Source organism: Dendrobates tinctorius, unplaced genomic scaffold (genome assembly GCF_039654945.1).
Source record: "Dendrobates tinctorius isolate UK_male_01 unplaced genomic scaffold, ASM3965494v1 ptg000164l, whole genome shotgun sequence".
Taxonomy (NCBI): domain Eukaryota; kingdom Metazoa; phylum Chordata; class Amphibia; order Anura; family Dendrobatidae; genus Dendrobates; species Dendrobates tinctorius.
In genome coordinates this window covers 6,112,616-6,128,202 of record NW_027361831.1, presented here as the reverse complement: position 1 = coordinate 6,128,202, position 15,587 = coordinate 6,112,616, and the positions used below count along the sequence as shown (strand labels likewise).

The window sequence follows — 15,587 nt, the reverse complement described above, 5'->3', positions numbered from 1 at the left end:
CTGGCTACCGGAGAGAGCCTAACAGAGAAAGAAATTTTTTTTAGGAATAATAATATTAACGACAGGGGTTTTGCAAAAAAAAGGACATTGCAGAACAATAGTAATTATGACAGGTGTGCGTTTATTTTTAAATATTACGTACCTTAATGTCACCTGCAGACGTTCCTCAGCTGGACTAGCTTTACGGAGCTGGGTTTCCTGTCTGCTGATGGCTTCTACACGAGCCAGTAATTCCTGGAAGCTCTCTTGAGACATCCTTGTGTACTCAAAATATTTGTTTGGGTTTTCACGGAACTCACTGAATAAGGAGTGGTAGGCTCCACGGCTATCATGGACTTCAAGAATGGGGTGTTGCCAAAAGAGCCAACGCCGTATTCTCCGTCTTTCTCGTTCCCTTTCTTGCTCAGAAGCAAATGCAAGAGCCAATTTGATATCCAAATCCAGTTTAAACAAGAAACTCTTCTTGGGAATATCCATCTTGATGCAGGATACAGGCTCAAAATCTGCTGTTTTCAGCACTACAAGGGTCTATATAACGAAATCCCATGAGGCACGCCCATTGGGGGTGGCTTGTGTCTCAGAATATGTCATGGAAAAAATTTTCCAAATGGGAAGCATGCGCATAAAAAACACACATTTTTTTGATGTCGAGTGTAAGATGATGCGGCTAAAAACTGCTGCAGTTTTACGTGTTTGCATGCATTTTTGCAGGAGTTCATGGTTGCGGACGAAACCGCAAATGTGAACCTAGCCTAAGGCACTGCATCCCCGTAGGAGATTTTACATTAAGGGGTTTAAAAAAATGGATCACACCTGATGTTTCTACAAAGACAGAATGGATCGTACATGGAAAAAATAAGTTGTAACATGAACATGTTTAGAATTGTAAGGTTTATAAGTTAAAGACTGTTCAGACAAGGAGATTGTGGATTGAAAATAATGAATGTCTTATTGCTGAAGAGGGAGGAGGAAGTATTGGATTTTTTTTTGAGAGGCTTAAAAAGTATTGCAATACATTTGTTGATGTAGTACCGTATTTTTCCGACCATAAGACGCACTTTTTTCCCCCAAAATTTTGGGGGAAAGCGGGGGGTGCGTCTTATGGTCGCAATACACGGTCTAACCTGGTGGCAGCGGGCGGGGCTCTGCGGTGCGGTGGTGGCAGCGGGCTGTGCTCCGGTGCAGGGGCGGCGGCTCCGCCGGCATTTCTTCGCAGCCTGGAGGCCCCCGCAGTTCCCTTGCTGGCCGCCGCCATGTTGCGATGGCCTCCGGGAGCATGGACGCTGGAAAGATGGCCGCCGGTCCGGGGACGGCGCATGCGCGGGATCAGATCTCGTCTCGAGATCTCGGGGGACGAGATTCAAATCTCGGCAACGAGATCTCGTCCCCCGAGATCTTGGGACGAGATCTGAAGCTGCGCATGCGCCGTCTCCGGACCGGCGGCCATCTTTCCGGCGTCCATGCTCCCGTAGGCCATTGCAACAAGGCGGCGGCCAGCAAGGGAACTGCGGGGGCCTCCGGGTTGCGAAGAAATGCCGGCGGAGCTGCAGCCCCTGCACCGGAGCACAGCCCGCTGCCACCACCGCACCGCAGAGCGCCACCCGCTGCCACCACCGCAGAGCCCACCTGCCCCAGCACAGCTGCCACCAACGCAGAGCCCACCTGCCCCAGCACAGCTGCCCCTGCCTCAGCACAGCTGCCCCTGCACTGCTGCCTCAGCACTGCAGCCCCTGCCCCAGCACTGCTGCCCCTGCCCCAGCACAGCTGCCACCACCGCAGAGCCCACCTGCCCCAGCAAAGCTGCCCCTGCCTCAGCACTGCTGCCCCAGCCCCAGCCCTGCTGCCCTGCCCCAGCACAGCTGCCCCTGCCCCAGCACAACCAACCTGCCCCAGCACAGAGCCGCCACCGCACGAGCCTGGACCACTGAATGACCCCTGTGACTACTTCTCCACCTGTGCCGGATCCCTTCCCAGGTAAGCTGAAGTCGGACTGTAAGACGGACCCCCATTTGACACATTATTTTTTTTTTCCCTATTTTCCTACTGAAAATTGGGGTGCGTCTTATGGTCCGGTGCGCCTTATAGTCCGAAAAATACGGTATATACATAAATAAATGAGAATGAGATATTTAATGCACATTGAACGTTGCTTTTTATTTCCTTTTTGAATGACAGATATTAGTAACTACATATATTTTTAATTCTAGTATAAGTTCTAAATAATTTTCTCTTTCTTGTTTACTTATACGACTGTCTCATGTAATAATGATATTCTATAGCGCCAACATATACCGCAGCACTTTACATTATAGAGGGGACTTCTACAGACAATACAGCATAGCAATAATCACATAAATCATAACAGATACCAAGAGGAATGAGGGCCCTGCTCGCTAGCTTACAGTCTATGAGGAAAACAGGGGAGACACGAAAAGTGGATGGTAACTGTTGCTTTTATAGTTCGGACCAGCCATAGTGTAAGAATCGGGTGTTCCTGTAACAGTCTAAATATGTAACAGTACAGACACAGAGGGCTACTAAATGCATAAAGCATGTGGGAACATGATGCAAGGAACCTGGATATGGTAAAAAATTTTGAATGAGCCACACAGGGATATTTAGGTTAATGGGTTCAGGAAATAGGCCAGTCTGAATAAATGCGTTTTTAGGACACACTTAAAACTGTGGGGATTGGGGATAAGTCATACTAGCCTGGGTAGTGCATTCTAAAAAATTGGCGCGGCTCGTGAAAAGTCTTGGAGACGGGAGTGGGAGGATCTGATTAATGAGGATGCTAACCTCAGGTCATCAGCTGAACGGAGGGCACGGGTAGGGTGGTAGGCTGAGATGAGGGTGGAGATGTAGGATGGTGTTGAGCCATGGAGTGCATTGTGGGTGAGAGTAATAAGTTTACACTGAATTCTGGAGTGGATGGGTAGCCAGTGTAATGACTGGCACAAGGTAGAGTCATCAGTATAACGATTCGTGAGGAATATGATCATAGCTGCAGCATTCAGGACAGATTGGAGAGGGAAGAGTTTGGTAAGAGGGAGACCGATTAGTAGAGAGTTACAATAGTGCAGACGAGAATGAATAAGAAAAACAGTAAGTTTTTGCAGAGTCAAAAGTAAGAAAGGGTTGAAATCTACAAATGTTTTTGTGGTGCAGATAACAAGAGTGGGACAGTGATCAGATGTGGGGGGGCGAATGAAGGCTCGGAATCAATTATGACCCCCAAGACAGCGGGCATGTTGCTGGGGAGTAAGGGTGGAACCACACACGGAAATGGCAATGTCGGGCATAGGTAGGTTAGTAGAGGGAGGAAACACGAGGAGTTTGTTTTTGACAGTTTCATTTTCAGATAGGGAGGACATGATGTTAGAGACAGCGGTAAGACAATCACTGGTGTTTTCCAAAAAGGCAGACGTGATATCAGGAAAAGCGTATAATTGGGTGTCATCAGCATAGAGATGGTACTGGAACCCAAATCTACTGATTGCTTGACCAATAGGGGCAGTATACAAGGAGAAGAGGAGGGGGCCTAGAACCGATCCTTGAGGAACCCCAACAGTAAGGGGAAGATGAGAGGAGGAGGAGCCAGCAAAAGATACAGTAAAGGAGCAGTCAGAGAGATAGGAAGAGAACCAGGAGAGAACGGTGTCCTTGAGGCCGTTGGAGCGGAGCATAGTGAGGAGGAGATGATGATCCACAGTGTCGAATACTGTGGAGAGATCCAAGAGAATTAGCATGGAGTAGTGACCATTAGATTTCGCTGTTAGAAGATCATTAGAGACTTTAGTGAGGGCGGAAACCGGATTGTAAAGGATTGAGAAGAGAGTTATCTGAGAGATAGCAGATAAGTGGAGTGTGAACCAGGCGTTACAGGAGTTTAGAGATTAAGGGAAGATTAGAGACAAGTTAATAGTTAGTGGCACAGTTTTGGTCGATATGATTTTCCAGTAAAGATTTTTCACCTTCTAGGTATGTTAAAGGCTTCTTCCCATGTGGAATTTTTGATGTCTAAAAAGGTGCGCTATTCGGGTAAAACATTTGCCACATTCTGAACATGAATATGGTTTCTCCCCTGTGTGAATTCTCTGATGTCTAACAAGATGTGATTTACGTAGAAAACAAATCCCACATTCTGAACATGAAAATGGCTTCTCCCCTGTGTGAATTTTCTGATGTGAAACCAGACTTGATTTATCTGCCCAACATTTTCCACATTCAACACATAAAAATGGCTTCTCCCCTGTGTGAGTTCTCTGGTGTTTCAAGAGACTTTGCCTGTCTACCAAACATTTTCCACATTCTGAACATGAAAAGGGCTTTTGCCCAGTGTGAATTTTCTTGTGTTTCAAAAGATTTGATTTATCTGCACAACATTTTCCGCATTCTGAGCATGAAAAAGGCTTCTCTCCAGTGTGAGTTCTCTTGTGAACTACAAGAGACGATTTTTGGTTAAAATATTTCCCACATTCTGAACATGAATATGGTTTCTCCCCTGTGTGAGTTCTTTGATGTCTAATAAGAGTTGATTTTTCTGTAAAACATTTCTCACAGTCTGAACATGAAAAAGGCCTTTCCCCTGTGTGAAATTTCTGGTGTTTAACAAGATGTGATTTAGTTGCAAAACTTTTCCCACATTGGGAACATGAATATGGTTTCTTCCCTGTGTGACATCTCTGATGTCTAAGAATATGTGATTTTTGTGCAAAAGATTTCCCACATTCTGAACAGGAGTATGGTTTCTCCCCTGTGTGACTTCGCTGGTGTGTAAAAAGATATGTTTTATTTGCAAAACTTTTCCCACACTCTAAACATGAATATGGTTTCTCCCCTGTGTGACTTCTCTGATGTCTTACAAGATGTGATTTATTTGTAAAACTTTCCCCACATTCTGAGCATGAATATGGCTTCTCCCCTGTGTGATTTCTCTGATGTCTAATAAGATGTGATTGATATCCAAAACAAGTCCCACAATCTAAACATGAATATGGTTTCTCTTCTGTGTGAATTATCTCATGCTTAGCAAGATTTGATTTCTGGCTATCATATTTTCCATAGTTGGAACAAGAATATCTAGTATCCTCTGTGCTAATTGTTTGTTGTGCAACAAAAAACAATTTGAGAGAACTTTTTTCATATTCTGAACATGAAAATAGCTTATTTGTTGTAAGAATATTTTGATTTTTTACTCTCCATTTGTCAGTTGGATTTTTCGTAATGGTCTTTAATGGATCAGAAGATAGGACCTGTTTCCAAGTATCAGATGACTGATCTTTTCTGTGAAGGGATGATGATATATCTGGAGAAATGGCATTCACTTCAATTGTATCCTGTGAGATCTCAAGGTCATCCGATTTAAAAACTGAAGATGTCAGCTCTCCCTCTGATCTCCTGATACAGCAATCTGTCAATAATAAAACCCAATTACTAATTTTAAATAAAATATCCTTAAAATTATATATTTTTTTTATTTGCATATAAAATATTTATAAAAATGTAATGTTATGTTACAAAATATTTTTTTGGACAAAAACAGTTCACAATCTAATAGTAACTCTCAGACCAGCAACCCTCTTTGTTACCATATTTTTCAGACTATAAGAAGGACTTTTTTCCTCCCAAAATGTAGAGGAAAATGGGGGGTGATTCTTATAGTCCAGATGTATCGGCTCTGGCTGTGGTGGAGAGGTGGGAGAGCGGTTTCGGAAGAGCAGCGGGTCACAGAGGCAGGAGCCAGTGGCTCAGGATAACTCCTGTGCCTGCTGCTAAAGAGAAATGAATATGCACTGCATTCCATGCCCATGGGCTTGGAGGGCAATGAATATTCATTCCTTTCTGGCATCCTGGTATGCATGGTCACATCCTTATCCTGGTGTGCTTGGCCCCATCAGAAAATATTAAAAATAAATTACACTTACCTTCCTCTGCTCCCTCTCAGTCGCAGCATCCTGCTTACAAGCATTAAGCAGAGCATGGCAGGGACATCATGCGCTACTTGCAAGTCGAAGGGCAGCTGCTAGAATACTCACAGAGACTGTTCATCGGAGATCACGATGAGTATTTATTCCTCTTCAGTAGCGAGCAGTGTCAGCCACCGGTTTCCTGCTGCTGCCGGTGGTCATGTGTGCCGATACTGAAGAGAAATTAATATCCGCACATGACACTGCTCGCTACTGAAGAGGAATAAATAACCCTCTCTGCGATGAACAGTCCCGGTGAGTATTCCGGCAGCTGTGCTCTGCTTGTGAGAAGCGCATGATGTCCCTGCCATGCGCTGCTTACAAGCATTAAGAAGCTGCTGGCACCGGAGCAGGACACTGCGAGGGAGAGGAGTAAGGTAAGTGAAATGTTTTGGGTTTTTTTATCTTTTCTGATGGGGCCACGCATACCAGAATAAGGTTGGGACCAATTATACCAGGAACAGGATGTGGCCAATCACACCAGAATTAGGATGGGACAAATCAAATCAGGAATGGGATGGGGCCAATCATACCAGAATAGGGATGGGAACAATCATACCAGGACCAGGATGGGGCCAATCATACCAGGATAAGGCTGGGGCCATGCATACCAGTATAGGGATAAGGGTGATCATTCCTGCGAGGATAAGGATGAGGGGGCATGATTACCAGGCTAGGGATGAGGAGGCATGCATACCAGCATGGGTATGAGGGCCATGCATATCAGAATAGGGATGAGGGGCCATGTGTATCAAGATGGGGATGAGGGGACCATGTATACCAGGATAGGTGATATTAAGTACAGAATTAACCACATTTTTTGCTTCAGTTTTTTTTCCTAATTTCATCCTCTAAAACCTAGGTGCATCTTAATAGTCCGAAAAATACGGTAATTCTGCCTGCAAAATATTGGAATAAGAAGCCACCAAATAATGTTCTGCAGAGTTAAAATAATACCAATAAAAGCTTCCACTTATCCAAAAAAAAACAGGCTCTCACTCAGGTCCATCATCTTTACATGGGAAAAACAAAGGTTTCCACATTATTAGTGGCTCAAAAGCTCTTGAAAAGCAACATGGCTTCCATATACTAATTCATCAAAATCTACTCTTCCAAAGCCAAATCTCCCCTCTTGCTTCTGTATCTTGCGGTGTGCCCAAACCACATTTAGCATCCATGTACTTGACCATGCTGTAGTGAGAAGAACCCACTTAATTTACGTTTTGCGTGTCTCCTGAAGCACAATCTGGGTACCATGGGTTGGGCAATAAAACATCCACTAAATGCTAATGTCTGAAAAGTGCCTTTGAGTCAAAATGGTCACAACATTTATGGAGGAATTTATTGAAGGGTATAATATCCAAAATTATGTCATTTCATGGGTTTTTCAGCTGTTCTGGTTCTCTGCCGTTTTTTCACAACAGAACTTTTGGAAATGGTGATATGGTGTCTAAGAATGATCCCTGCAACAACTACAATCCAAAAGCCAACATGGCACTTCTTCCCTTCTGACCACTGCCGTGTGCCAAACAATGGGCTACATCTATTTTCTATTACCTTGTGTGAAAATGAAAAAAATGGGACTACAGAGCATGATCAGAAGCTTTATATGTCAACTTTATCTGTCAGTGCAGCACTGACAGTTTGAATAGCAAAAATAAAAAAAATTGTAAAACTTTTTTTAATAATTGTAAAAATATTTTAAGAAAAATAAAAATTATTAAAAAAATTCAAAATATATTGAACCTATGAAAAAATATTTGTATGAACAAAAAATTATAAACAATAAAAGTACACATATTTGGTTTTGTCGCGTCCGGAACAACCCGACCTATGAAACTGTCCCACTAGTTAGCCCCTTTAGCGAAGACCATTAAAAAGAAATAAATAAAGAACAAGGCAAAAAACAATGTTTTATCATCATACCACCGAACAAAAAGTGGAATAAACGCGATCAAAAACATGGCGAGAAATAAATATGGTACCACTGAAAATGTTGTCTTGTCCACAAAAAAAAACAAGCCACCATATAGCTCCATCAGTGGAAAAAAACAAAACAAAAACTTATAGCTCTTAGAATTAAGCGATGCAAAAATAATTATTTTCTTCTAGAAAATAGTTTTTAATGTGTAAAAGTGCCACCACATAAAAAAAAAATATAAATGTGGTAACACTGTAATCGTACTGATCCAAAGAATAAAGCTGCCTTATCAATTTTAACATACAAATTTACTACCCTCAAAAAAAAAAATCCTGAATTGCTGGTTTTTGTTCATTCTGCCTCCCAAAAATCTGAATAAAAAGCAGTAAAAAAGTCATATGTCTGAAAATGGTACCAATAAAAACATCTACATGTCCCGCAAAAAACAAGCCTTTATATGACTCTGTGGGTCGAAATATGGAGAAATTATAGCTCTCAAAATCTGGTGAGGCAAAACCTTTTTTTTTTGCAATAAAAAGCATCTTTTAGTGTGCCAAACAAAAAAAAAAACTGATTTAAATCTGGTATCGCTGTAATCGCATTAACCCGAACAATAAAGTCGCCTAATCACATATCTACCGCACAAGGAACGGCGTAAAAAATAAACAAAACCAATTCTTTACCTGCTGTTGATTTTTTCATTCTGCCTCGGCGCACATTTATCCTGCACTCTTCGCAGAGCGCTTACACCAGGGTTTCTGTGTAAATCTCTGAAATACATGATTCAGACGGAATGTCCGGAGGAATATTCCCTATAATGAGGCAGATGGAGGCACTGTGGACGCTATCTGACCTGTGATCCGATGGTGTCCTTCTTTTTACGATTTCATAAAAGTGCCATCGGCCATAGTTTTGCTCACTTCTGAAAAGAAGTACCCAGCTGAACAGAGGCCAGACGGAGTTCAGAGTAACTGCTACCTCACTATAGTGAATGAATCCCTCGGGAGTTTCATCTGAATCAAAACACAGAGATTTATATGGAAACCCCAAACTAAGTGTTTAGCATAGAGCGACGGATAAATGTGATCCCAAACGTTTTGTAAAATATCCCAATAAAAGCTTCAATTCAATCAACAAAAAAGCAAGTCCCCTCTCAGGCCTGTCATTTGTTAACGGAAATATATGGGGCTTCCACGTTGCTGGTATTACAAAGGCTCTGGAAAAGCGAAATGGCTCCTCACCTTTCAAAAGAAATTTTGCAAATTCTGCTATTCCAAATCCAAATGCCCCCCCCCCCTTCTGAGCCCCACAGTGTACCTAAACCACATATAGCGTCCACATGTTTGTCATTTCTGAAGTGATGAAAGCCTGCCTAACTTACGCACGCATGACTCCAGAAGCACGAGCTGGGGATAACATCCTGGTGACTGCAACGTACTGGTCACTACAATGGCAGTTTGCAATTTTCACTCTGCAACATTCATTGCTGCTTGTTTCTGGGAAACAGCCTTGGAGTCAAAATTGTCACTACACCTGTAGATAAATTCCCAAAGGGGTATAGTTACCAAAATTTGGTCAATTGAGGGGGGATTCTGCTCTTCTAGCAATTAGGAGCTCAGTATATGGAGTCTTCAAACTGTTCTAGGAAAATTTACACTCCAAGTGCAAATAACGCTCCCTTTCGTCCGAGTGTCTCCATATGGCTAAGTAATACCGTACAGTCACATATGGGGTATTGACAGGTTCAGTAGAAATTGTGGGACAAATTATGGTGCCATTTTACCTATTTCTTGTGGGAAAAAGTAAAATCTGGGGCTAAAACTAAATTTTGGTGTTAAAAAATGTATCTTTTTTTCACTGCCTAATAGTATAAAATTCTGTCACGCACCCATGCTGTCAATATGATCACTGCACCCCTAGATGAATTTATTGAGAGAAGTAGTTTGTAAAATGGGGTCACTTATGGGGGGGTCCTGCTGTTCTGGCACCTCATGGGCTCTCCCAGTGCGTCATGGCACCTGCAATCAATTACAGTAAAATCTGGCGCTCCTTCCCTTCAAGCCCCCATTACACACTGCGATATCGCTAGCAATATCGCTGTAAAGTCACCGATTTTGTGACGCTGCAGCGATATTGCTAGCGATATCGCTACATGTGATACTTACCTCCGACCGGCTCCCCCGCTGGTTATCGCTGATCACGCGAGAAGCTCCTGGACCATTCCTCGTCGGCCACTTCCTGCTGGGCTTTCTGTGGCGCCGACGAGCGACGTGTGGAGCCGGGCGGGAGGACGCAGGATTGCCGCGTCAGACAGGTAAGTAGCGATCCCCGTCCCCAGCGATGTCGCTGGTGAGATCTGCCTGTGTGGCAGCTCACTAGCGACCACCTAGCGATGCACCAGCGATCCTGACCGCGTCATATCGCTAGACGGGATCGCTGGTGCATCGCTAGGTGTAACGGTACCCTAACACTGTGCTTGAAAAATATTTCCTGATTACATGTAGGGTATTAGCGCACTCAGGAAAAAATGGACCTCAGTTTGCTGTAAAGAAACTTCCTATTAGCCCATAGAAAAATTAAAAACTTGGGGCTAAAACAACATTTTAGTGGTAAAAATGTAATTTATTCTTTCTTCACCACTCAGTGGCATAAAATTCTGTGAGGCACATGTGGTGTCAATATGATCACCTCACCCATAGAATAATTCATTGGGGAGTGTAGTTTGTAAAACAAGATCAGGGGGTTTCTGCTGTTCTGGCACCTCAGGGGCTCTGCCAATGTGACATGGTACCCTCAAACCATTCCAGCAAAATCTGAACTCAAATATGGCACCTATTCCATTCTGAGTTTTGCACTGTGCCTCAAAAGTAGTATTCTCCACATATAGGGTATCCGCGTACTCTGAAGAAACTGCACTACAAATTGTATGGTGCAATTCTTCTGTTACCCATATGAAAATGCAAAATTTGGGGCTAAAATTATGATTCCAGCAAATTTTGTGTTCAAAAAGACAAATGGCACTCCTTCCCTTCCAAAACCTGCTGTGCGCCCAAACAGTACTTTTCAATTTTGGGGAGTTTCCACTGTCTAGGCACATCAGGGGCTCTTCAAATGGGATGTGACATCTGCTTTCGATTCAAGCCAATTGCTCCGGCAAATTTTGCATTCAAAAAGTCAAATGGCACTCCTTCCCTTCTGACCTCTGCTGTGCACCCAAACAGCGGTTTTCCCCCTCATATGGGGTATCCCTGTTTTCCTTGTCAAAAATAAAAAAAATGGGGTCTGAAGTAATTTTTTTGTGAAAATTCCTGTGAAGCACCTAAAGTGTTATTAAACTTCTCATCGAATGTATCTACTTTCCATCAGCATAATCTTTTAAACATAATTTTCTGTTGCTAGGAAGTTAGAAGGGTTAAAAGTTGACAAGCGATGTGTCATTTTTACAACAAAATTTACCAAAGTTTCTTTTGGGACCACATGTGACGTGACTTTCAGGAGCCTACAGTGGGGAAAAAAAGTATTTAGTCAGTCAGCAATAGTGCAAGTTCCACCACTTAAAAAGATGAGAGGCGTCTGTAATTTACATCATAGGTAGACCTCAACTATGGGAGACAAACTGAGAAAAAAAAAATCCAGAAAATCACATTGTCTGTTTTTTTTTCATTTTATTTGCATATTGTGGTGGAAAATAAGTATTTGGTCAGAAACAAAATTTCATCTCAATACTTTGTGATATATCCTTTGTTGGCAATGACAGAGGTCAAACGTTTTCTGTAAGTCTTCACAAGGTTGCCACACATTGTTGTTGGTATGTTGGCCCATTCTTCCATGCAGATCTCCTCTAGAGCAGTGATGTTTTTGGCTTTTCGCTTGGCAACACGGACTTTCAACTCCCTCCAAAGGTTTTCTATAGGGTTGAGATCTGGAGACTGGCTAGGCCACTCCAGGACCTTGAAATGCTTCTTACGAAGCCACTCCTTCGTTGCCCTGGCGGTGTGCTTTGGATCATTGTCATGTTGAAAGACCCAGCCACGTTTCATCTTCAATGCCCTTGCTGATGGAAGGAGGTTTGCACTCAAAATCTCACGATACATGGCCCCATTCATTCTTTCATGTACCCGGATCAGTCGTCCTGGCCCCTTTGCAGAGAAACAGCCCCAAAGCATGATGTTTCCACCACCATGCTTTACAGTAGGTATGGTGTTTGATGGATGCAACTCAGTATTCTTTTTCCTCCAAACACGACAAGTTGTGTTTCTACCAAACAGTTCCAGTTTGGTTTCATCAGACCATAGGAAATTCTCCCAAAACTCCTCTGGATCATCCAAATGCTCTCTAGCAAACTTCAGACGGGCCCGGACATGTACAGGCTTAAGCAGTGGGACACGTCTGGCACTGCAGGATCTGAGTCCATGGTGGCGTAGTGTGTTACTTATGGTAGGCCTTGTTACATTGGTCCCAGCTCTCTGCAGTTCATTCACTAGGTCCCCCCGCGTGGTTCTGGGATTTTTGCTCACCGTTCTTGTGATCATTCTGACCCCACGGGGTGGGATTTTGCGTGGAGCACCAGATCGAGGGAGATTATCAGTGGTCTTGTATGTCTTCCATTTTCTAATTATTGCTCCCACAGTTGATTTCTTCACTCCAAGCTGGTTGGCTATTGCAGATTCAGTCTTCCCAGCCTGGTGCAGGGCTACAATTTTGTTTCTGGTGTCCTTTGACAGCTCTTTGGTCTTCACCATAGTGGAGTTTGGAGTCAGACTGTTTGAGGGTGTGCACAGGTGTCTTTTTATACTGATAACAAGTTTAAACAGGTGCCATTACTACAGGTAATGAGTGGAGGAAAGAGGAGACTCTTAAAGAAGAAGTTACAGGTCTGTGAGAGCCAGAAATCTTGATTGCTCGTTTCTGACCAAATACTTATTTTCCACCATAATATGCAAATAAAATGAAAAAAAAAACAGACAATGTGATTTTCTGGATTTTTTTTTCTCAGTTTGTCTCCCATAGTTGAGGTCTACCTATGATGTAAATTACAGACGCCTCTCATCTTTTTAAGTGGTGGAACTTGCACTATTGCTGACTGACTAAATACTTTTTTTCCCCACTGTATATGACAGAAAAAAAACAAAAGTGACCCTATTCTAAAACCTGCACCCCTCAAGGTATTCAAAACCACATTCAAGAAATGTATTAACCCTTCAGTTTCTTCTCAGGAACTGAAGCAATGTGGAAGGAAAAAAATTAACATTTATTTTTTTCACAAAAAAAATTACTATAGACCCAAACTTTTTTTATTTTCACAAGGGTAACAGGAGAAAATGGACCACAAATTTTGTTGTGCAATTTCTCCTGAGTACGCCGATACCCCATATGTGGGGGCAAAACCACTGTTTGGGTGCATGGCAGAGCTCAGAAGGGAAGGAGCGCCATTTGACTTTTTGAATGGAAAATTTGCTGGAATCATTAGCGAACGCCATGTCGTGTTTGGAGAGCCCCTGATGTGCCTAAACAGTAGAAACCTCCCACAAGTGACTCCATTTTTTATTTTATCCAGGGGTATAGTGAGAATTTTTAACCCACAGGTACGACGCACAATTTGATAACATTAGATTATCAAATTGAATACATCGTCAATAGTGTTGAGCGCAAGCGTTCTCTACTCTAGGGTATGCACCGAAGTGGCATGCTTGAGTCCCCGCCCCGCATGTTTTGTGACACTCAAAAAAACCCGTGGGGATCCGTAATACTTTTGGTATACCCGTGCACCTAATGCACTTGTGTTTAGCACTAGCCATCATATCGTCATCATTGTTTTTTTTCTTTTGAGAAAAAAACCCAATTCTAACTCCAGCCCTAACACAACCCTTACCCAACCCCAAAGAATGGAAAAAAATAAAATAATGTATGTTATAATTTTTATCTAGCTAAGAAGGTGACAAAGGCGGGGAATTTCTCCATCTCCTCCATTGCTGGGGTCAGCGTTTATCACACAGCAGTCGGATGATATCCGAGTGGTGTGCGGTGTGTCACTCGCACCCATAGACTTATATGGGTGCGAGTGAGCCAAGACTTGTTTTATCGCATAGCATTCGTCCGTATTCAACGCTAGTGTGACCCCGGCATTAGAGGAACATTACAAAGATAATATTAATTTTCCCCATGATATTCTAAGTTTTCAGCAAATTCTGTCAATTGGATTTGTAGATTGGAGAACTGATGGAAATCCTCCAATGTCCAAAGTAACTGGAACAGTTTCGGGTGGCGCAGCATGTAGTGGTCTAGCAGCAAGATGGGGAGGCAACGACTGTGAGATGGCCGGACAACACTACTAGTAAAGCAGCCACAGCAAGTGACTGAGAACAATCTGGAAACTCTGCATTTAATGGTTACTACTCACCTGGGTAGTCATATCTAGGAATCTCCTCTTTACACCGCTCATCACTCCTCACATATGTCTCTGTAGTATTAATATGGGTCAGATCTTCACCCTGAAACAAATATTGTAAAAGTCACAGACAGATGGAGAAGTCACATCTATGATCAACTCTAATCCTGCCATCTCTACCGTTCTCATTACACAAGTATAAAACATATAATACTGGTGGATAAAACAAGACTGAGCACAAGACCTTCACAGCCGTCTACACATCATAGGGGAGATCTCATGACACCTTCTCTCCATCTACCTGATGATCCTGAGGAACATCGGGATCTTCTTGTTTACAGTCCTGTGGAAGAAGAGGACGGGGACATCTCTCTGGTGTTGTCCTCTCACTGGATAGAACTGGAGGAAACACAGAGACTGAATTCATTCTTTACATACAGATAATTATAGGCCATGTGTATTTAGTCCTGTCTTTACCTGGTGATGTGAGGGGCTGGGGAACCTCCATCATGACGTCCTTGTACAGATCTTTGTGTTCTTCTAAATACTCCCACTCCTCCATGGAGAAATAGACGGCGACATCCTGACACCTTATAGGAACCTGACACACACAATGATACTGTCATCCCCGATCCCTTCATAGTGTTACTGTATAATGTCCCAGCATTCCCAGCAGTGTCACCTCTCCGGTCAGCAGCTCAATCATCTTGTAAGTGAGTTCTAGGATCTTCTGGTCATTGATGTCCTCATGTATCAGGGGGTGAGGTGGAGGCCCTGTGACTGTGCTCATTGGTCTTACCCATCCCTCAGACACAGGGTCCTGACAGCGCCCCCTAGAGGTCTTCTTCACTACTGTGTAATCCTGGTTATGGAGAGACACATTAATAAATCTCACTACAGACATTCCCAGAGTCCTCACCTCTCCAGTTCTGTCCATCTGTTATTCCCATAGATAAGAATGCTGTAATGTGACGTCATCAGAATCTCTCACCTCTCCAGTAAGCCGGAAGAGGATCTCTAGGGTGAGGTGTAATATCCTCTCCGCCATCTTCTCCCTGTCCATATCCATCCTTGATGAGTAAATCAGGAAAATTTTCTTATATAGAAGAGCTCCACTGAGAGGATCCGATATGGTAAGGACTAGATAATGATAAGTCGATGTAAAATCATAAAGAATCCCATGTAATAATATTAAAAGAGCAATCATGTATGTATTCTTTCTTGGCTCATATACACTGGAACATAAGTAGAACTGCTGACTAAGACCGCTCATCCATGCTCAAAAACACTGGTTATGACATTTTTGTCA

The 15,587-nt window shown here is 42.9% G+C and overlaps 1 protein-coding gene across 1 annotated transcript in view; it reads right to left on the bottom strand.

Moving 5' to 3' along the window:
* Positions 1-2,136: 2,136 nt before the first annotated feature.
* Positions 2,137-15,587, bottom strand: part of LOC141052995 (uncharacterized) — a 65,493-nt gene continuing 52,042 nt past the window's right edge. Inside the window, exons 11-16 of the mRNA XM_073550318.1 lie at positions 15,270-15,418; positions 14,961-15,140; positions 14,756-14,879; positions 14,580-14,677; positions 14,291-14,381; positions 2,137-5,413 (exon numbers count right to left, since the gene is read on the bottom strand). Of these exons, the coding sequence (XP_073406419.1) occupies positions 3,987-5,413; positions 14,291-14,381; positions 14,580-14,677; positions 14,756-14,879; positions 14,961-15,140; positions 15,270-15,418 (2,069 nt within the window). The 3' untranslated portion in view covers positions 2,137-3,986. The remainder of the gene's footprint in view (positions 5,414-14,290; positions 14,382-14,579; positions 14,678-14,755; positions 14,880-14,960; positions 15,141-15,269; positions 15,419-15,587) is intronic.